The sequence below is a fragment of the Mustelus asterias genome, chromosome 27, assembly GCF_964213995.1.
Source record: "Mustelus asterias chromosome 27, sMusAst1.hap1.1, whole genome shotgun sequence".
Classification (NCBI taxonomy): domain Eukaryota; kingdom Metazoa; phylum Chordata; class Chondrichthyes; order Carcharhiniformes; family Triakidae; genus Mustelus; species Mustelus asterias.
Genome location: NC_135827.1, coordinates 31116121 through 31139422, shown reverse-complemented (window position 1 = coordinate 31139422; position 23302 = coordinate 31116121). Strand labels below are relative to the sequence as shown.

The 23302-nt window shown below is 47.4% G+C and overlaps 1 protein-coding gene across 2 annotated transcripts in view; it reads right to left on the bottom strand.

Annotated features, from left to right (window-relative positions):
• The window catches only part of LOC144479918 (proprotein convertase subtilisin/kexin type 7-like), a 306250-nt gene that overhangs the window by 205868 nt on the left and 77080 nt on the right, over nucleotides 1-23302 (bottom strand). For both annotated transcript variants that reach the window (XM_078198967.1, XM_078198969.1), the window contains exon 7: nucleotides 5095-5233. In XM_078198967.1, coding sequence (XP_078055093.1) covers nucleotides 5095-5233 — 139 coding nt within the window. The remainder of the gene's footprint in view (nucleotides 1-5094; nucleotides 5234-23302) is intronic.

Below are 23302 nucleotides of genomic sequence, written 5' to 3'. Positions count from 1 at the left end.
TTCTGTGGGAGTGAATTCTACACATTCACCACCCTCTGGGTGAAGAAATTTCTCCTCACCTCAGTTCTGAAAGGTTTACCCCCTCATCCTCAAACTATAACTAACCCCTAGTTCTGGACTCCCCCACCATCTGGAACATTCTATCTGAATCTACCCTGTCTAATCCAGTTAGAAATTTATAAGTTTTTATGAGATCCCTTCTCACTCTTCTAAACTATAATCGTAACTGACTTGGTCTCTCCTCATATGACAGTGCCGCCATTCCAGGAAATCAGCCTGGTAAACCTTCACTGTATTCCCTCTATAGCAAGGGCATCTCCACAGCAACTCCCTACTGCTGAAGCCCTGTTGTCATAAGTATCCTTTTCACCCCTTCCATCTTATTCCCCCATTGTCTTCAAATAAAAACTCCCAAATACTAAAACCTTACATGTTCCCATTTCACCCCTAATTATAGGTCAATAAAATGTTAAAATATCTGCTCCTATTTAGTCACAAATCTCCTGTACAATGCAAATGGTCTTTGTCTTTGAAACATCTCTGAAATGCAAAGCTACACATCAACTTCATCACTTAACCCCATTATGGGCGGCACAGTAGCATAGTTGTTAGTACGTCCGTGGTAGGGAAGTTGTTGGAGAGGATTCTTAGAGACAGGATGTATGCGCATTTAGAACGGAACAATCTCATTAGTGACAGACAGCATGGTTTTGGAAGAGGGAGGTCGTGCCTTACAAATTTGGTGGAGTTTTTTGAGGAAGTGACAAAAATGGTTGATGAAGGAAGGGCCGTGGATGTCGTCTATATGGATTTCAGTAAGGCATTTGACAAAGTCCCTCATGGCAGGTTGGTGAAGAAGGTTAAGGCTCATGGGATACAAGGAGAAGTGGCTAGATGGATGGAGAACTGGCTTGGCCATAGGAGACAGAGGGTAGTGATCGAAGGGTCTTTTTCCGGCTGGAGGTCTGTGACCAGTGGTGTTCCGCAGGGCTCTGTACTGGGACCTCTGCTATTTGTGATATATATAAATGATTTGGAAGAAGGTGTAACTGGTGTAATCAGCAAGTTTGCGGATGACACGAAGATGGCTGGACTTGCGGATAGCGAAGAGCATTGTCGGGCAATACAGCAGGATATAGATAGGCTGGAAAATTGGGCGGAGAGGTGGCAGATGGAGTTTAATCTGGATAAATGCGAAGTGATGCATTTTGGAAGAAATAATGTAGGGAGGAGTTATACAATAAATGGCAGAGTCATCGGGAGTATAGAAACACAGAGGGACCTAGGTGTGCAAGTCCACAAATCCTTGAAGGTGGCAACACAGGTGAAGAAGGTGGTGAAGAAGGCATATGGTATGCTTGCCTTTATAGGACGGGGTATAGAGTATAAAAGCTGGAGTCTGATGATGCAGCTGTATAGAACGCTGGTTAGGCCACATTTGGAGTACTGTGTCCAGTTCTGGTCGCCGCACTACCAGAAGGACGTGGAGGCATTAGAGAGAGTGCAGAGAAGGTTTACCAGGATGTTGCCTGGTATGGAGGGTCTTAGCTATGAGGAGAGATTGGGTAAACTGGGGTTGTTCTCCCTGGAAAGACGGATAATGAGGGGAGATCTAATAGAGGTGTACAAGATTATGAAGGGGATAGATAGGGTGAACAGTGGGAAGCTTTTTCCCAGATCAGAAGTGACGTTCACGAGGGGTCACGGGCTCAAGGTGAGAGGGGCGAAGTATAACTCAGATATTAGAGGGATGTTTTTTACACAGAAGATGGTGGGGGCCTGGAATGCACTGCCAAGTAGGGTGGTGGAGGCAGGCGCGCTGACATCGTTTAAGACTTACCTGGATAGTCACATGAGCAGCCTGGGAATGGAGGGATACAAACGATTGGTCTAGTTGGACCAAGGAGCGGCACAGGCTTGGAGGGCCGAAGGGCCTGTTTCCTGTGCTGTACTGTTCTTTGTTCTCTTTGTACGTTTTAGGAAAGACGTGCTGGTTAGGGTGCATTGACCCGAACAGGCGCTGGAGTGTGGCGACTAGGGGAATTTCACAGTTACTTCATTGCAATGTTAATGTAAGCCTACTTGTGACGAAGAAGTAAACTTTAAAAAAAAACTTTAAAGGTACATTAGAACATAGAACATAGAACAGTACAGCACAGAACAGGCCCTTCGGCCCACGATGTTGTGCCGAGCTTTATCTAAAACCAAGATCAAGCTATCCCACTCCCTATCATCCTGGTGTGCTCCATGTGCCTATCCAATAACCGCTTAAATGTTCCTAAAGTGTCTGACTCCACTATCACTGCAGGCAGTCCATTCCACACCCCAACCACTCTCTGCGTAAAGAACCTACCTCTGATATCCTTCCTATATCTCCCACCATGAACCCTATAGTTATGCCCCCTTGTAATAGCTCCATCCAACCAAGGAAATAGTCTTTGAACTTTCACTCTATCTATCTCCTTCATCATTTTATAAACGTCTATTAAGTCTCCCCTCAGCCTCCTCCGCTCCAGAGAGAACAGCCCTAGCTCCCTCAACCTTTCCTCATAAGACCTACCCTCCAAACCAGGCAGCATCCTGGTAAATCTCCTTTGCACTCTTTCCAGTGCTTCCACATCCTTCTTATAGTGAGGTGACCAGAACTGCACACAATATTCCAAATGTGGTCTCACCAAGGTCCTGTACAGTTGCAGCATAACCACACGGCTCTTAAACTCCAACCCCCTGTTAATAAAAGCTAACACACTATAGGCCTTCTTCACGGCTCTATCCACTTGAGTAGCAACCTTTAGAGATCTGTGGATATGGACCCCAAGATCTCTCTGTTCCTCCACAGTCTTCAGAACCCTACCTTTGACCCTGTAATCCACGTTTAAATTAGTCCTACCAAAATGAATCACCTCACATTTATCAGGGTTAACCTCCATTTGCCATTTTTCAGCCCAGCTTTGCATCCTATCTATGTCTCTTTGCAGCCTACAACAGCCCTCCACCTCGTCCACTACTCCACCAATCTTGGTGTCATCAGCAAATTTACTGATCCACCCTTCAGCCCCCTCCTCCAAGTCATTAATAAAAATCACAAAGAGCAGAGGACCAAGCACTGATCCCTGTGGCACTCCGCGAGCAACCTGCCTCCAGTCCGAAAATTTTCCATCGACCACCACCCTCTGCCTTCGATCAGACAGCCAGTTACCTATCCAATCGGCCAACTTTCCCTCTATCCCACACCTCCTTACTTTCATCATAAGCCGACCATGGGGGACCTTATCAAATGCTTTACTAAAATCCATGTATGTGACATCAACTGCCCTACCTCCATCAACACACTTAGTTACCTCCTCAAAAAATTCTATCAAATTTGTGAGGCACGACTTGCCCTTCACGAATCCGTGCTGACTATCCCGTATTAATCCGCATCTTTCTAAATGGTCGTAAGTCCCATCCCGAAGGACCTTTTCCATCAATTTACCAACCACCGAAGTAAGACTAACTGGTCTATAATTACCAGGGTCATTTCTATTCCCTTTCTTAAACTGAGGGAGAATTTAACACCGCCTGGAAGCTGATCTCCATATTGACAAAGGGCCAAAGTCGACAGCACAGAAAGGCTCGGCAAGATTGCCGAGGGGCGGCACGGTGGCACAGTGGTTAACACCGCTACCTCCCAGCGCCAGGGACCCGGGTTTGATTCCCGGCTTGGGTTGCTGTCTGTGTGGAGTTTGCACGTTCTCCCCGTGTCTGCATGGGTTTCCTCCGGGTGCTCCAGTTTCCTCCCACCGTCTGAAAGACGTGCTGGTTAGGGTGCATTGGCCGTGCTAAATTCTCCCTCAGTGTACCCGAACAGGCGCCGGAGTGTGGCAACTGGAGGATTTTCACAGTAACTTCATGTCAGCCTACATGTGACACTAATAAATAAACTTTAAACTTAAACAAACACAATTTTCAGATCTATTCCGTTTACTTACAAGTTAACACCCACTCAACGCAAAACTTAACACCTTTAAATTTTCCACCCCTTAGATTCCAGAGATAATCTGATTCCAACAATCTCTCCTTACCCTGGACACACAGAGAGACACAGCTTTACCCTGACCTACACAGAATGCACAAAAATATAGAAGGTTACACATACCATCACAACAGATGTACAACTATGTTTGCTCCTCCACAATTTCTAGTCAATCAGCAGTTAGAAAATATTCCAACATCTCTTTGTTAGACCCAAAGTGGAGGACCTCTCACTTCTCTGCACCAAATTCCATCAGTCATTGTTTTACCCACTCACTTAGTCTTCAAGCAAGCACTACAGACAGGAATCGTTTGTACTCTCCAACAAAGAGTATTTATTTGTTCAAGGGATGCAGCCATCGCAGACTGGGCCAGCATTTATTGCCCATCTCTCATGGCCCTTGAGATTGTCTATTGAGTAATAAGGAATAAATCAAACACTATTATTTAGGCTAGTGAGCTCCTTTGAAGAAAGAGGGTGGAAAAATAGCTCCAGGATTGAAGGTTCTGGTTGAGAGTTTGGGAGTGGCGCAACATCCCAGAGGAACACTAATGCTCCGAGTCTGCTAGGGTCATGAAAATGTCATCAAACAATGCAATTGTTTGAAGTGTATGAAGTGTATACTATACTGCAGCATCTTGGCATTCTGCTAGATTATCTGCCAAGTCGGGGGAAAAAATAAATTAACAGAACCTTTCATTTCCTCAAGGCGGAATGAATCCAAAATGGAACATTCAATGGAACATTGTGTGCAGCTACGGGCTTAGTGCAGGCCTCATTTGCAACTTGCCCTTTAGATAAGAAAGATCAGCAGTCCACTTTATGTAAATCACTCCGCGATACAATACCTTCAGCACATGCGGTCTAGAATTATTGTACAGAATAGAAGAAACAAAGCCACTAATTCTCTTTGAACCACATACCAGGTCAGTTTGCAGAGACCAGTTAGCAAGATATAATCGCAACAGGGTCACCAAGTAAAATGCTTTTCTTCTTCTTTAATCTTCTTATTCAATTCCACCGCCCCCCCCCCCCCCCCCCCCCCCCCCCCCTCCAGCGGCCTTTGAACTGACGCTTACCGATGGTGACGGTGTAGATGGAGTTGGCGTAGCCATCGTAGTTGCAGTTGTCCTCGTACTGGCCTCCGTTCCCACTGGCCACCACAAAGATACTCCCAAAGCCCCGGCGTCCGGCCATCACTCCATGCTGTAGCGCAGCCTGCATCCAGGGTTACAAAGAGGAAAGAACATCAATTAGCGCAGAAACGGGACTTTAATGATGCACTTTGGAAGGATTATGAAACAATTTGAATAGGATGTGCCAATCCACTCCTTTTGCTGTTTTGAATATTTCCCTGCCAATATAACTCTTTCTGGGAAAAGTCCAGCCGTCCAGATAATTGGCCAATTTCGCTGAACTAAACGAAGGAATGCAATAAAAGTTACTTCACTTGTTTGGTTTTCTTGTAAAGCGTGCTCTGCATTTTGAGATACGTTGTCACAACAATGCTTTTAGCCTGCTGGGTGCACTGGCACTGAAATTCTCCAGGGAGCAAAACACACTTCAGACTTTTATACAATGCAACAATGTTAGATCGCAATCATAGAATCCCTACAGTACAGGAGGGCAGCATTCGACCCATCGAGCCTGCACCAACAGCAATCCCACCCTATCCCTCTCACCCCACATATTTACCCTGCTGATGCCCTGACACGGGTCAATTTAACATGGCTAATCCACCTAACCAGCACATGTTTGGCGTGTGGGGGGAAACCGGAGCACCCAGAGGAAACCCACTCGGACACGGGGAGAACATGCAGACTCCACACAGACAGTGATCCAAGCCAGGTTTCGAACCCGGGTCCCTGGCACTGTGAGGCAAAAGTCCATTGTGCCACCGTGCCACCCCAATAGAGTCAGAGTCATACAATGCAGATGTGCAGTATAGGTGGATTGACCATGCTAAATTGCCCTTTAGTGTCAGGGGGGGATTAGCAGGGTAAATGCATGGGGTTGCTGGGATGGGGCCTGTGTGGGATTGTTGTCAGTGCAAGCTCGATGGGCCGAATGACCTCCTTCTGTACTGTAGAAATCATATGATTCCAGTGCAGAAAAGGCCCTTTGGCCCATCAAGTCTGTACTGACAATATCTACCATTAAAGGCATACTAACCCTTTTTTCCTGCACTGGTCACGTTTTCTTGAATATTATATTTCAAGTGCTCATCCAAATATTTTTGCACGGTTGTAAGGTTTCTGTCCTCTGCTACCTCCCCAGATTCCCACCACGCTCTGAGCAAAATAGAGTTTTTTCTCAGATTCCCTCTGAATCTCCTGCACCTCACCCTAAAACTATGCCCCCCTCGTGATCGACCCCTCAACCAAGGGGAACAGCTGCACCCTACTCACCCTGTCCATACCCCTCATCACCTTATAAAGCCTAATCCCCACCCACCAGGCACTGCAACCACCAGCATGTTAGGATTTTTTAAAAAAAATTGTTCTTGGGAGGTGGGCTTCACTGACAGGGCAATTTACCACTCATTGCACACTGATCTCCACCAGGTATTGGGGAGCCACTTACAACTGCCTACTGGACCATTCCAGTGGGTGCTTAAGAGTCAGCCACATTGCTTTGGGGCTGGGGATCAGGAGTCACACACTGGGGTGTTGGCCCCGCTGTGGTGAGACCTACCACGGGGCAGGCGATGGGCTAGCTGAAGGTCCCTGGGTCTCCGGCGGGACAGGGAGATCCCAGCGTTAGGAGGAGCTGGGAAACCCTAGCCTAACCAGATAAGGACGGCCAGTTTCCTCACCCGAAGAGCTTCAGCAACCAGTTGGGGTTTTTGATAACCGTCCTGTCATGATCACCGTTAATGGGACCTGCGTTGCATTCCAGATTAATTAAATTTAAATTTCTGCAGCTGTCGCAGTGGGATATGACTCCACGTCTCCAGAGTATTAGACCCCGCTTCTGGATTACACGTCCAGTAACGTTACCACTCTGCTGCTGCCCCTCAAGTACTTACCAGCGAGGTAAACGCAAGCTTGAAAAAAGAAAGGCCTGAATTTTTAGGATGGCCAGGACTCCATAGAATCCCTGCAGTGCAGAAGGAGGCCATTCGGCCCATCAAGTCTGCACCAACTTTCCAAAAGAGCATCTTTACCCAGGCCCAACCCTCTGCCCTATTCCTGTAACCCCGTGCATTTACCATGGCTAATTCACCTAACCTGCACATCTTTTGAGTGTGGGAGGAAACCGGAGCACCCGGAGGAAACCCACGCAGACACGGGGAGAATGTGCAAACTCTACAAAGACAGCCATCCAAACCAGGAATCGAACCCGGTCCCTGACATTGTGAAGCAGCTGTGCTAACCACTGTGCCACCATCCAAAGAGTCTGTGGAGAACGCAACCCCTACTGCCCCGCTGCCAATTTAAACGCTAACGAGTGTTGATTGGCATTTAGTGAGAGTTCTGCCCCTTCGTCGGGAGCGGGTCCCACCTTGGAGAGCTGCCAGCCAATCTCTCCAGTCTGTGCAGCAACAGCGCTGCAGTGGCAGGAAGAGTAACTGCACAAAGCTGCCTGAGACTAAGTCCTGAAAGCACAGGGAACTGGAGACCCAGGTAAGTATGAGGGGTCCCAAGATGGGGGAGGGTAGGGAAGGCCTGAGGAATTGTAGGAGAGGTTGGAGGGGGGAAAGGGGGTGCGAACAAGGTCTCCGGCGATAGACCGGGAGTTGGGGCAGGAGGTTCAGAGGTCACAGGGCTTTATGGGGAGGGCCCACAGTCAGTAGAGAATTTCCCGCATGAGATGAAACCTTCTTTATTTTGGGTTTCCCCCAGTCCACCTAAAAATTGAGCTGAGCTTGGAACAACCTTTAACTGGCCATTAATTGGGGCACGTGCAGGCTCTCTGTCCAACACCTTGCCCACCCCAGTATAAAATCACTGCGGATGAGCAAGGGTGATTTACCTGAAGAGAATCCCATACCTGCAATATCACGCGTCCCCCAACACCCGCCCTCCAAACCCGCTGTAGGGATGGGGAATGTAAAACTCTGGCCAATGTCTAAAATTGCATTCCTGATTGGTTCCCACATTAAGTGGATCTGGTATGAAACTTGAATACAATCATTGATACCTTTCCTTGAAGCTCCAGTAACGACAGTTCATGTGAACGCAATTCTCAATTTATATTCCTCCAAAATACCAATTTTTGAAAACGATTTTGACCCTTTTTCCCCCCCCCTCACCCTGCCTTCTAACAATAGCACACAGTGACTCGCAACCTGTAAAACTCCTCAGTCCTGAGGATTTTGCAGGGCCGGGTCTGCTGAATGAGCAGGGGGTTTTGCGTTTGAAGTGCCCAGCAATATTCACTAAAAAGCTCTGTGAATCCCTCATCCAGAAGGGTCCGGGTTCGAAAGTTTATTTATTAGTGTCATAAGTATGCTGACATTAACACTGCAATGAAGCTACTGTGAGAATCTGGTAGTCGCCACACGCCAGCACCTGTTCGGGTACACGGCAGCACGGTGGCACAGTGGTTAGCACGGCTGCCTCACAACGCCAGAGACGCAGGTTCAATTCCCAGCTTGGGTCACTGTCTGTGCGGAGTCTGCATGTTCTCCCCGGTTTCCTCCGGGTGCTCCGGTTTCCTACCACAGTCTGAAAGACGTGCTGGTTAGGTGCATTGGCCATGCTAAATTCTCCCTCAGGTGTACCCGAACAGGTGCCGGAGTGTGCCGACTAGGGGATTTTCACAGTAGCTTCATTTCAGTGTTAATGTAAGCCAACTTGTGACACTAACAAATAAACTTTAAAACTAAACTGAGGAAGAATTAGTGCACCACTAAGTGCGGGAAGAGAATTGGAATAATGTGCAACACTAACTCATTGCAGAGATTTGGGCAACCGTCTGGCCTTTTCCTGGTTGTTCTGAGGAGTTGACAGTGGGCCTTCTGTAGCGAGCTACTTGTTAGGCCCCTAGGCGTCGCATTGAGTCAAAGCAACGTGTTACTGGAATAACAAAGGCTCAGCTGGGAAAGAGGGATACATTCCCTTCCCTGGAAGAAATTTCTGAGGCAGTGGGTTTTTGTGGCAATCTGGCATCTTTTGTGGTCAGTCTCTGGGAACCCCACCCATAAATCTCGAGATTTATTGAACCTAGTTTCACGGTGAGATTGGAACTCCCAGCTTCTGGATTGCTCCAATCTCACCTGTGGAATTCTCCACCACTGAAAGCTGTTGGGGGCCAGTTCATTAGACATGTTCAAGAGGGAGCTGGACATGGCCCTTGCGGCTAAAGGGATCAAGGGGCATGGAGAGAGAGCTGGAGTGGGAGACTAGGGGTGGCACAGTGGTTAGCACTGCTGCCTCACAGCGCCAGGGATCCGGGTTCGATTCCCGGCATGGGTCACTGTCTGCACGGAGTCTGCACCTTCTCCCCATGTCTGCGTGGGTTTCCAGCGAGTGCTCCGGTTTCCTCCCACAGTCCAAAGACGTGCTGGTTAGGGTGCACTGGCCTTGCTAAATTCTCCCTCAGTGTACCCGAACAGGTGCCGGAGTGTGGCAACTAGGGGATTTTCACAGTAACTTCATTGTAGTGTGAACATGAGCCTACTTGTGACTAATAAATAAACTTTAAACTTTTGAAAGTGCACGATCAGCCATGATGATATTGAGTGGGGGTGCAGGCTCGAAGGGCTGAATGGCCTACTCCTGCACCTATTCTCTATGTTTCTCTGCACTGCTGCAGCCTATTGAACTGATCAGGTTTCAAGATCAGGAACAGCCACTGGAGGTCAGAAACGGCACCACTACAAATTGTTCGGTCTGCCCGACCGTCCTGTACCGCAACACAGCAATGTTACACCAACAATGACCTGGCGACAGCCTATCCACTATCGCAGCAACACACTGGAGCAGTTGTCACAATGCACAATCCTACCAACCACTTTCTCTGTTTAACTTCAATATCCTGTGTATCTACTTTGTAACTACGTGTTAATGTTTGACAGCTGCGTGCCAGAGGAGAGACCTGCATCCAGTCTGTTTACCATTATATAAACTGCTGTCAGTTTCTATCCTGCCATTACACTGGCGATGAGGGAGTGGGGAGGTGGGAAGCGTTGCCTATTATAAAGAAATGCAAATAATGGTTCATACATGGTTTGCAGCACGAAGCTCGATTATAAATAGGTGCAGATGAAGGAACCTCCCTAACAGAACAAGCACAGACTGAACAGATTCCCCAATTTGTTAATAGCCACAAACACATTTCTGTTTAGACATAGGTGGAATATGTTAATTATTTGGATGAAACCAACAAAAAAAACTTAATACCTTCAAAGGAAGTGGTGAATTCAACATAACTCTGAGTGTGAGTATTCAAGTTTTTCTCTCTCTCTGCAGATGTACTCTTATAATCCTCATAGAATAACTTTTTAAAATAACTTCCTGTGAATAACTGATCAAACAGAAATGTTTAAGTTTTTTTGAGACTTTTACTGTAACAAACAAGCTAAAAGCAACGTTGACTAAACACTATTTCAGAAGGCAACTTGTGTTCCAAATCACAGAAAACATCCCCCACAATAGGAACCACTCAAAATTTCCCCTGCCATGGTTAAACTCTACTCTGTGCCACCGTGTCAATTCAGCCCCTCGGGTCGCTGTCTGGGTGGAGTTTGCACATTCTCCCCATGTCTGCGCGGGTTTCCACCAGGTGCTCCACTTTCCTCCCGCACTCCAAAAAGTAAAATGTGCAGGTTAGGCTGATTGGCCCGTGGCAAATTGTCCCTTAAAAGTCCCAAGACGGGGTAGGCTAGGGGAATTAGCGGAGTAAGTATGTGGGGTCACGCGGTAGGGCTTGGGTGAGAGTTGATGCAGACTTGACGGGTCGAGCGGCCTCCTTCTGCGCTGTCGGAATGCTGTGATTCTAAACCATTGTTGGAACCGAGTCTATATCGACTCCGAAAAGGAAATTTGGTGATTTAACTCATCCTGCCAAGTAATCTTCCACGGGAAGACAGATGGAGTTTTCATCTGCAAATCACGGGTGGCTCTTCTGACTCATTCTTTGGGGAGTCTGATTACTTTAAAGAACCGTGGGTCACGGGGTTGGCAGATGCTGTTCTGGTTATTGATGGCTTTGAAGTAAATGTAACATTCCTATCATTGAACCTCAGCCTTCTTAAAAAGCACACTCGCGTAATTTAATCAGAAATGTACAAGCTACCGTTCCAGACTCTATTGTGTGACCTCTTCAGCTTTTTCTCTGCTTAGCTCACGGTGCAGTCCTGTCCTTAAACCGCCACCTCTCAAAAGAGGCGCAAGTTTAAGCCTTTCCCCTTCTTTTCAAACGAGAAAGACGGCCGTCGAATCGGTTATTAAAGGGCCATCCCCCTGTCACGGATGAGCCAGCTCAATAAACCATCTGATTCTAATGTAAACCAAAGCCTCTCTCTCTTTAAAAAAAAATATATTCTTGCTCATGATATTGGGGGCAAGTTTTCTACAAAGTGACCCATTAACTTCAACTAAATGAATAGATGTGCGGGTTAGGTGGATTGGCCATGCTAAATTGACCCCAGTGTCAGGGGGATTAGCAGGGTAAATATGTGGGGTTAGAGCCTGGGTGGGATTGTGGTCGGTGCAGACTCGATGGGCCGAATGGACTCCTTCTGCACTGTAGGGAGTTTATGATGATACTTCTATGATGAAATTGGGGCTGTTCTCCCGCGAGAGGATTAGGTTCAAAGGAGATTTGATCGAGAATTTCAGGTTCAGGATGGGGTTTAGACAGTTGATAGAGAGAGACTGTTCTCAATTGTGGAAGGGTTGAGAACCAGAGGGCATGGATTTGAGGAGATTGCCAATAAAGCACGAGGGAAAACTTTATTTTTACACAGCAAGTGGTTTGGACTTGGAATTTGTTAATCCAGGAGGAATTCTTCCAGTGGAGACAATACGCCTCTACTTTCTCGGAAGACTAAGGAAATTTGGTATGTCCGCTACGACTCTCACCAACTTTTACAGATGCACCATAGAAAGCATTCTTTCTGGTTGTATCACAGCTTGGTATGGCTCCTGCTCTGCCCAAGACCGCAAGGAACTACAAAAGGACGTGAATGTAGCCCAATCCATCACGCAAACCAGCCTCCCATCCATTGACTCTGTCTACACTTCCCGCTGCCTCAGCAAAGCAGCCAGCATAATTAAGGACCCCACTCACCCCGGACATTCTCTCTTCCACCTTCTTCCATCGGGAAAAAGATACAAAAATCTGAGATCACGTACCAACCGACTCAAGAACAGCTTCTTCTCTGCTGCTGTCAGACTTTTGAATGGGCTTACCTTGCATTAAGTTGATCTTTCTCTACACCCTAGCTATGACTGTAACACTACATTCTGAACTCTCTCATTTCCTTCTCTATGAACGGTATGCTTTGTCTGCATAGCGTGCAAGAAACAATATTTTTCACTGTTGTGTTAACACATGTGGCAATAAATCAAATCAATTCAACTCAAAAAAAGGCCCTGTTACTCTGGAACAAGTCTGGTCAACATGTGACTTCTAGTCCCATGCAGAGAGGTTGACTAATCCTCTCAGTGCAACCAAGGTTGGGCAATAAATATCATCAACACTCCCAGAGTAATTTTGGAAAAAAATGGCCTCAACAATCCACAGAAGGTTGGCATGAAAGCCTCGTATCTCTGACAGCCGTTCGACAAAACAAGCCAAAACTTCCCACCTTTCTCCGTAGCATTATTGCTTCTTTCCTTTCTCCTTTTCCCATCAATCCTGAGTTAGTTCACATGCATGGGGGAGGGAGGCAGCTAATATTCTTGCTCTGGATCACAAGATTGCTCAGCTGGTGCCACCCTTCCCCGAGTCAGAGGCTGTGGCCGAGATCTTACCATTTCGCCACGATGGCCGATGGGCGGGGTGAGCCGGTAAGATCGCGAGAGGGCCGAGAAATCAGGTTCGCACCCGTGTCTCACCTTTCACAATCTTACCGGCACCGGATATCCAGTGAGATTCGCTTCGCGCCTGAGGGTTAACAAAGAACAAAGAACAATACAGCACAGGAACAGGCCCTTCGGCCCACCAAGCCCGCGCCGCTCCCTGGTCCAAACTAGACCATTCTGTTGTATCCTTCCATTCCCACTCCATTCATGTGGCTATCTAGATAAGTCTTAAATGTTCCCAGTGTGTCCGCCTCCACCACCTTGCCCGGCAGTGCATTCCAGGCCCCCACCACCCTCTGTGTAAAATACATCCTTCTGATATCCGTGTTAAACCTCCCCCCCCTCACCTTGAACCTATGACCCCTCGTGAACGTCACCACCGGCCTGGGAAAAAGCTTCCCACCGTTCACCCTATCTATGCCTTTCATTATTTTATACACCTCTATTAGGTCACCCCTCATTCTCCGTCTTTCCAGTGAGAACAACCCCAGTTTACCCAGTCTCTCCTCATAACTAAGCCCTTCCATACCAGGCAACATCCTGGTAAACCTCCTCTGCACTCTCTCTAAAGCCTCCACTTCCTTCCGGTAGTGTGGCGACCAGAACTGGGCGCAGTATTCCAAATGGGGCCGAACCAACGTTCTACACAACTGCAACATCAGACCCCAACTTTTATACTCTATGCCCCGTCGTATAAAGGCAAGCATGCCATATGTTGATGGTAATATTTAAGTTCTATTTAAAATAGAATTGTAGGCAGTCAGTCTCAGATTTCTCTGTTGATAGGACACAGAGATCTGCACATGCGCAATGGCACCCTCTGCTGCTATGTGCCAGCTTTCTGGCGACTGGGCCCTGCCCCTACTGGCTAGAAAAAGGTTTGGCGTCATTTTTTTGACAAAGTTAGGGAAGATTTGATTGTTATCTCTCCCAAAAAAAAGTGAAATTCACTCCTGTTTTCACACTCGTTTGGCACTTTGACTTTTTTTTGGTAAGATTGCCCCCGCTGTGGGTTCAAGTCCCACCCTGGAGTTTTGAGTACAAAAATCATGGCTGACATTCCTGTGCAGTACTGAGGGAGCTCTGCGCTGTCAGAGGTGACATTGTTTGGGTGAGGCGTTAAACCGAGGCCTCCCCTGCCCTCTCAGGTAGACGCAGAAACTTCCACAACATTATTTTGAGGAAGAACGGGAGGTCTCCTGAGTGTCCAGACTTGTAGTCATCCCTCAAACAGCACAGCAACAAATTTGATTTGATTTATTATTGTCACATGTATTAACATACAGTGAAAAGTATTGTTTCTTGCGTGCTATACAGACAAAGCATACCGTTCATAGAGAAGGAAAGGAGTGAGTGCAGAATGTAGACATAGCTGGGGGGTAAAAGATCAACTTAATGCAAGGTAAGTCCATTCAAAAGTCTGACAGCAGCAGGGAAGAAGTTGTTCTTGAGTCGGTTGGTACGCGACCTCAGACTTTTGTATCTTTTTCCCCGAAGGAAGAAGATGGAAGAGAGAATGTCTGGGGTGAATGGGGCCCTTAATTATGCTGGCTGCTTTGCCAAGGCAGCGGGAAGTGTAGACAGAGTCAATGGATGGGAGGTGGTTTGCGTGATGGATTGGGCTACATACACAACCCTTTGTAGTTCCGCAATGTGATCACTATCACACTGCTGTTTGTGGGAACTTGTTGCCTTGCTTAACATCTCTAAAATTTACTTATTAGTGTCTCAAGTAGGCTTACATTAACACTGCAATGAAAAGTTACTGTGAAAATCCCCTAGTCGCCACACTCCTGTGCCTGTTCGGGTACACTGAGGGAGAGCTTAGCATGGCCAGTGCACCTAACTAGCATGTCTTTCAGACTGTGGGCGGAAACAGGAGCACCCGGAGAAAACCCACGCAGACACGGGGAGAACGTGCAGACTCCGCACAGACAGTGACCCAAGCTGGGAATCGAACCCGGACACTGTGAGGCAGCAGTGCTAACCACTGTGCCACCCCAATGTACTTCATTGGCTATAAAGAGCTCGGAGGCACTGTGCAATGGGCTATACAATGCAAGTCTTTCTTTCTTGATTGGGACAGGTGACACAGTGGTTAGCACTGCTGCCTCACAGCACCTGGGACCCGGGTTCAATGCCGGCCTTGGATGACTGGCTGTGTGAAGTTTGTACATTCTCCCTGTGTCTGCGTGGGTTTCCTCCCACAGTCCAAAGATATGCAGGATTGGTGGGGTAAATACGTGGGGTTCCAGGGATAGTGCAGGGGGTGGGCCTGGGTAAGATGCTCTGTTGGAGAGTCGGTGCAGACTAGATGGGCCAAATGGCCTCCTATGATAATATCTAATGGAAAGCAGAAGAGGATGTGATTAAACTCTACTGCGATGCCTTCTACAGCTTTTTAAAATGTATTTATTAGTCAGCTTACATTAATACTGCAATGAAGTTACTGTGAGATTCCCCTAGTCGCCACACTCCAGCGCCTGTTCGGGTCAGTGCACCTAACCAGCACATCTTTCAGAATGTGGGAGGAAACCGGAGCACCCGGAGGAAACCCACTGTGGTGATATAAACAGGGCCTAGTTTTAAGGCTGATAAAATTGGATATCCTAAATTAAAGAATTGGGCATATTAAAATCAAACACAGTCAAACCTCAGGCAGGCCAATCGTACAAATACACAAACGTGACCCATCAACCACCCATCAAAGGTCGTTACAATCTACTGATACTCAGCAGGAGATCATTGCACCTCATTGAAATGCATCGGCCTATTGTTAGAAGCGCAGATCGAGCCAGACTTTCTGTCACCAAGAGTTCCTGTAGATAACTTATCTGATAACAAGTTCAACAACATGGAGATGGACACCTGGGGGGCGGACCCTGGTGTCCTGTCAGGCAGACATCAAGAAACCCACTGGGTATTGGAATCCCCTCCTGGAACCTCATTGGCCGGAAGCCAGAGAAGTTTCTGGAAAGGCAAGCAGGCTGGGGGATAAAGGGACACACTTCGAGACACACAGGAGCGAAGACTCGACAGGGGAGACGGCTGTGACCATTCGGAAGACTGACCAGAGAAGGAAGGAAGGAAGAAGCGGCCATCGAGACTCACCTTCGTGACGACAGACCAGAGGGACTCAGAGAATCGGGCCTGCAGTTCAACCAAACCATCTTTACGGGTAGTATACTTGAATCTGGGGTATCCTCTTGTTTTATGTGGGTAATTTAAGGGTTAATAGTGTTATTATTAATAAATTTGTTGAACCTTTACTTGTGTTTGTCCTTTGTCCATCTTGCAAATAAGGGCACCAGGGTAAAACCTTGGAGTAAGTAAACTGGTCGAAAGTATCTGAGAATTAACAGGTACTACACCACGCAGACACGGGGAGAACGTGCAGACTCCACACAGACAGTGATCTGGGAATCAAACCCGGGTCCCTGGCGCTGTGAAGCAGCAGTGCTAACCACTGTGCCACCGTGCTGCCCCAGCTCGGCAGCACTCATTTTCCAGCCTTGTGCCTGGAGGATGAGGGATGAAGTTGTTTCCCTCTGCCGGTGGATCCAGTGTCCACCAAGTATCATCTCCCTCTGAAGGGCAGGATGAGCAACTGGGAGAAAGCGAACACCTGTATGTCCAACTATCAGATCTCGGAGCGTGTGACAGGCTTTTAATAGTCTATCTTAGTGATCTGTTATTTTTGCGAGGATTAGAGTAAAGGGGCATCAACTTTCGGAAATAGAAGATCATTTTCAAAAGAAATTTTGACCATCTACGAGTGACGGATCTCTTTTTAAAAACCGTTTCAGGACTAGCTGTTTTCTTTTAGTTCAGCTCAAGGCATCTGAAGTTGTGATCAGACTCTCCAGCCTGCAGCTGGTTTCAAGAATTGCCTAATTATTTCTTTGTTAAAAAAAAGGGAGAAAAAAAATCCACAATAAAACTTCAGAGCGGTCACGCCAAGTCACGCTCTGTTATTGTCTGGGGCTGTAATTGTTTACTTCTCTTTGAAGAATGTTATATTGTTAGCAGGTGGATCCAAGTCCTCTTCCCTCACACTCTCCGATCAGAAGTGTGTGTGTGTGTGTGTGACCTGATACATTTCCCCTAAAAAATCAGAAAACGCTTCACAGCCCTGCTGACATATTCCTGCTCTGCAGAAGAACCGTAAAGCACGACTTCCCAATCATCAGCAGTAAAGCTACTGGGGAACACCTCGCACGCAGCTTTAAAGCAGCGATTTAATGGCACCGCCTGGTGTGACAAGATGCTGCACAGACCATAAAAGGCCCCGGCTTCCATCTCCAGCCTGCGTGGCGACAGCTGACTTCAGTGTGGCGACAGTCTCAGTTGGGCAGCACCCTCTTGGCCTCGGACTCAGACGGTCGTGGGTTCGAGTCTCGCTCCCGAGACGTTGTCAGATTTTGTTTTAAATTTTATTTAATTAGTGTCACAAGTAGGCTTGCATTAACACTGCAATGAAGTTACTGTGAAAATCCCCCTAGTCGCCACACTCCCGCGCCTGTTCGGATACACTGAGGGAGAATTTAGCACGGCCAATGCACCTAACCAAGCGTTTCCCAAAGCGTTGTCTGATTTCAGGAAGAAATTAGATATAGCTCTTGGGGCTAAAGGGATCAGGGGATTTGGGAGAGGGGGTGGTGGTGGTGGTGGGGGGTGGGGGGGGGGGCGGGGGGGAGATCAGGATATTGAATTCAATGATCAGCCATGATCAAAATGAATGGCGTAGCAGGCTCAAAGGGCCAAATGGCCTCCTCCTGCTTCTAGTTTCTATGAGACTCGTGTTCAAAGGTCTAAGCCGACACTCCAATACAGTGTTGAGGGGGCACTGCTTGGAGAGGCTATTTTTCAGATGACATGTTAAACCAAGGCCCAGGTTCTTCTCACAGGCGGGCAGAGTAGGCCTCAGCAAAGGCCAGACACGGGAATATCCCTCGTGTCCTGGTCGGTGCTCACCTCTGGGTTAAAACCACCGACAGAAAAAGCAGGTTAGCTGGTTATCACCATATTGCTAAGAGCTTAGGTGTGGACAGAATGTTTGCCAGCTTTCCTAAATTACAACAGTGACAACTTCTAATGGACTTCTTCAAGGCTCATGCCCACATGTCCATCCGAGGCTTGCTGCAATGCTCCAGTGATGCACATTACAACCTTCTGGGTTCAACATTGAGTTCAACAACTTTAGACAGGAAACATCCCCTTCCATCTTAAACCCCACGCCCCCCCCGCCCGACCATTTTGTTGTCTGTTATTTTTCAGCTCCCTAGCCCCGTCCCCACACAACCCCACCCCTCCCTCACTTGCTTTCTTTCAGTTGCTCCATTAACACATTCTGCCATCTCACCTTTTGCTGCTATTAGCACTCTTCGTTCTTAATGGCACCATTAACATCCCCTTTGTCTCATCTCCATGACAAATTTGTCCATCTTTCCTTTGGCCCGAACTATCCCTAGTCATCTATTCTGCCCCACCTTCTCCGCCCCCTTTCCGACTATATAACTCTGCACATTTCTACCTAGCTTCAGTTCTGTAGAAGGATCATTTCGTTCTGAAACCTTAACTCTGTTTTTCTCTCTCCACAGATGCTGCCGGGCTTGCTGAGCTTATCCAGAATTTTCTGCTTTTATTTCAAATGGATCCCATTGGCTTTGGAAAGTCTCGAGGTTGTGAAAGGCTCCATATAAGTGTAGAAACTACACCACTGCACGATGGCACAGAGGTTAGCACTGCTGCCTCACAGCGCCAAGAACTTGGGTTCAATTCTGGCCTCGGGTCACTGTCTGTGTGGAGTTTGCATGTTCTCCCCATGTCTGTGTGGGTTTCCTCCAGGTGTTCCGGTTTCCTCCCACAGTCCAAAGATGTGCTGGTTAGGATCGGCCATGCAAAATTGCCCCTTAGTTTCCCACGATGTGTAGGTTAGAGGGATTAGCAGGGTAAATATGTGGGGTGATGTGGATTTGCCGGCGTTGGACTGGGGTAAACACAGTAAGAAGTTTAACAACACCAGGTTAAAGTCCAACAGGTTTATTTGGTAGCAAAAGTCACGAGCTTTCGGAGCGCTGCTCCTTCGTCAGTTCAACGAAGAGTGGATACTGAAAGTGGATCTGACTGAGACGGAGAGGTGAGAACGAAGGAGCAGCGCTCCGAAAGCGAGTGGCTTTTGCTACCAAATAAACCCGTTGGACTTTAACCTGGTGTTGTTAAACTTCTAAATATGTGGGAGTTACAGGGATAGGGGCTGGGTGGGACTGTGGTCGGTGCAGACTCGATGGGCCGAATGGCCTCCCTCTGCACTGCAGGGAGTCTATGTTAAAGGCAGCACCAGTCAGTCATTCCCAAAGCTCTTAGGTTTCCCATAGATTTCTTCTCAAAGAAACAGAGCAAAAAAATATCGGAACCAGTATTGTTTTTCCCCCATTTTAAAATAAGCACATTTTTTCAACTGATTTTTAAACAACATCGCTGACAAAATAAATATCTTAAGTGCAGCGACATTGAGAAGGACATTAAATACAGGAGGGGAATTTCCCCCCACCCCATATAGTTACCGAGAGAGGGGTAAAAATCTAAAACAGCACAGCATGATCCAAACACACTGCCTTCTTGCTTGCCACCATTTTTATGCCAACTGATTGCTAATGGGTCAGTGTCCCAAAGGATGATAGAGTCGGAAAGGACAAAACGTGTTTGTGTGCACATGGGGAGGGTGGAGGGGGGGCGGTGGTATGCACACAGGTGTGCATATTTGTGTGTGTGCATGTGCCTCTGTGGGGGTGCATGTGCGCGGGGATGTGTGCGTGCATGCATGGCGATCCGTGTGCAGGGGTGTGCGTTTGTGTGTGTGGGGGGATTGGCTGTTCGTGCGTGTGTGTGTGCGCGCGTGTGTGTGCCTGTGCGGGGGTGCGTGCGTGCTGCATGGCGATCCATGCACAGGGGTGTGTGTGTGTGTATTAGGGGTGGATGTGTGTGTGTATTAGGGGTGGATGTGTGAGTGTGTATTAGGGGTGGGTGTGTGTGTGTGTGTTGTGGGGGGGTGGCTGTTTGTGTATATGGATATCAGGTTGGAACAACAACACCTTGCATTTATATAGCACCTTTAACATAGCAAAACACTCCCAAGGTCTTTGAAAGGAACATTATGGAACAAATTCTGACACTGAGCTGCACAGGGCAGGTAATCAAAGTCTTGGTCAAGGAGGTAGATTTTAAGGAGCATCCCCGTGGAGGAAAGGAAGGCTGAGGGGTTTAGGGAGGGAATTCTCGAGCTTTGGACAGCTGAAGACACGGCCACCAATGACGGAGCGATAAAAACCAGGGATGTTCAAAGAGGTGAGACTGAGAGCAGTGCAGAGATTGGAGGGCTAGGAGGCCGGAGGAGATAGTGAGGGACAAGGCCAGGGAGGGAGTTGAAACGGAAGGAAAGATTAGAGTTCAAAATCAAGGTGTTGCTCAACTGGGAGCCAATGTGGATCCCCGAGCCCGGTGCTGAACAGAACTTAGTGCGAGGTAGGGTAAGGATAGCAGAATTGTCCAACCAGGAGCTGAGCTAAATAACTGAGAATAAAGGCACAGATATAGCCCCTGATCCACTCTCAGTATTTATCATGCATCTGTTTCTTTAAATAACGGACACCTGAAAATAAATTTTTGACGGACATTTGTGTCTAAGTAATAAACGGAAACAGTGGAGTAAGTCATCCCCTGTGACGAGTGTTCATAAATACACTGTATAAAATAGTAGACTGCATTTGGATACCTTTGAACTTGGAAAATGTTTGAAAGGATACTTGAAACTTGTAAATCTGATGTGCTAAGTGTAATTTTACAAGATGTAAATTTTAAATTTAAACGAAGCAGAATTGTTCTAACCAGGGTTGGAATAGTCAAGTCTCGAGGGAACAAAAGGATGGATAGGCTGAAGCAGGAGTGGAGTTCAGCGATGTCGCAGAGGTAAAAGTCTTTGGTAACGTTGCGGATACGAGGCTGGAAGTTCTTTTCTGGTTCCAATAACCTGGAACTGGGTCAAAACCCTGCAACTCCCTCCCTAACAGCACTGTGGATGTACCTACATCACATGGACTGCAGCTGTTCAATGAGGCAGCTCACCACCCCCTTCTCAAGAGCAATTAAGTTTATTTGTTAGTGTCACAAGTAGGCTTACATTAACACTGCAATGAAGTTACTGCGAAAATCCCCTGGTCGTCACACTCCGGCGCCTGTTCGGGTTACACTGGGGGAGAATTTAGCATGGCCAATGCACCCAAGCAGCACGTCTTTCAGACGGTGGGAGGAAACCGGAGCTCCCGGAGAGAAAACCCACACAGACACGGGGAGAACGTGCAAACTCCACACAGACAGTGACCGAAGCTGGGAATCGAACCCGGGTCCCTGGCGCTGTGAGGCAGCAGTGCTAACCACTGTGCCACAATTAGGAATGGGCAATAAATGCTGACCTCACCAGCAACACTCACATCCCGCCAAATGAAATTAAGTTTAACAAAACACAACGACACCATAATTGCGAACAATCTGGTTTGGCCTTAGGCTGTACACCATGGAGCGGGATGGAGCCAATTGTGAAGGAGCAGAGTTATTGCCAGGGTTGTAAGACCAATGATTTTAGTATTTCTGATATTAAATTGAGAACTGCAAAAGATTCAGCCGGGGTGCCTTCGACAAATAAACAGCCTACACGAGTCTGTCCAAATCCACAATGACATGGTTAAGCTTCCAAGCTGGATAACTTGGAGTCCAACATCAATAAGCCATTTCTTTAAATGGAACATGCGCACTCTACAATCTGGAGTGTACCCAATATCGGAGTAGGTATGTGAGGTTCCGAACAAAGGACTCTTCCTCAATACTCTGATTATCCCAAACTATCGTGTGGTTCCTTCTTACATTTAATACACAAAACACGCTTAGAAAAATGGTTTGGGTTTCAACCAACCAACCAATAGTTATTTTATAATGCAGTCGATAGTTAAATGGTATCAAACTGATATGTAGACTTTAGGAAACTTGTTGCAAGCTAACATAATTTACCACTCGCTTTTCTAGATACTCAAACATTTAATCAGTTCTTTGACTCGAATTTTAAAATGTTGGCATCTTCTGCGGTTGGAAGACTTTGTGTGTGTGTGTAAACCAGCCAGCCTTCCAAACCAATGTAATCCAACACCTTTGAAGCTGCACTGAAACAGGAGGCAATGAACGACAACATCTCACAATTACAGTCAGTTAACAGCCACCCGCAAGACGTCGCATTTCTTTAATCAACATGGACGGCCATTTTTGACAACGGCAGGATCGCTTCTGACCTCCCCCCACCCCCACCCCCCCGCAGACTGTCCCCCCCCAACTATCCAGTTCAATTTTCTGACACCTGAAATTTAAAGCCCCTTCCAGTAAACCAGGGAGACAAAGAACAGTACAGCACAGGAAACAGGCCCTTCGGCCCTCCAAGCCTGTGCCGCTCCTTGGTCCAACTAGACCAATTGTTTGTATCCCTCCATTCCCAGGCTGCTCATGTGACTATCCAGGTAAGTCTTAAATGATGTCAGCGTGCCTGCCTCCACCACCCCACTGGGCAGCGCATTCCAGGCCCCCACCACCCTTCTGTGTAAAAAACATCCCTCTAATATCTGAGTTATACTTCGCCCCTCTCACCTTGAGCCCGTGACCCCTCGTGATCGTCACCTCCGACCTGGGAAAAAGCTTCCCACTATTCACCCTATCTATCCCCTTCATAATCTTGTACACCTCTATTAGATCTCCTCTCATTCTCCGTCTTTCCAGGGAGAACAACCCCAGTTTACCCAATCTCTCCTCATAGCTAAGACCCTCCATACCAGGCAACATCCTGGTAAACCTTCTCTGCACTCTCTCTAATGCCTCCACGTCCTTCTGGTAGTGCGGCGACCAGAACTGGACGCAGTACTCCAAATGTGGCCTAACCAGCGTTCTATACAGCTGCATCATCAGACTCCAGTTTTTATACTCTATACCCCGTCCTATAAAGGCAAGCATACCATATGCCTTCTTCACCACCTTCTCCACCTGTGTTGCCACCTTCAAGGATTTGTGGACTTGCACACCTAGGTCCCTCTGTGTTTCTATACTCCTGATGACTCTGCCATTTATTGTATAACTCCTCCCTACATTATTTCTTCCAAAATGCATCACTTCGCATTTATCCGGATTAAACTCCATCTGCCACCTCTCCGCCCAATTTTCCAGCCTATCTATATCCTGCTGTATTGCCCGACAATGCTCTTCGCTATCCGCAAGTCCA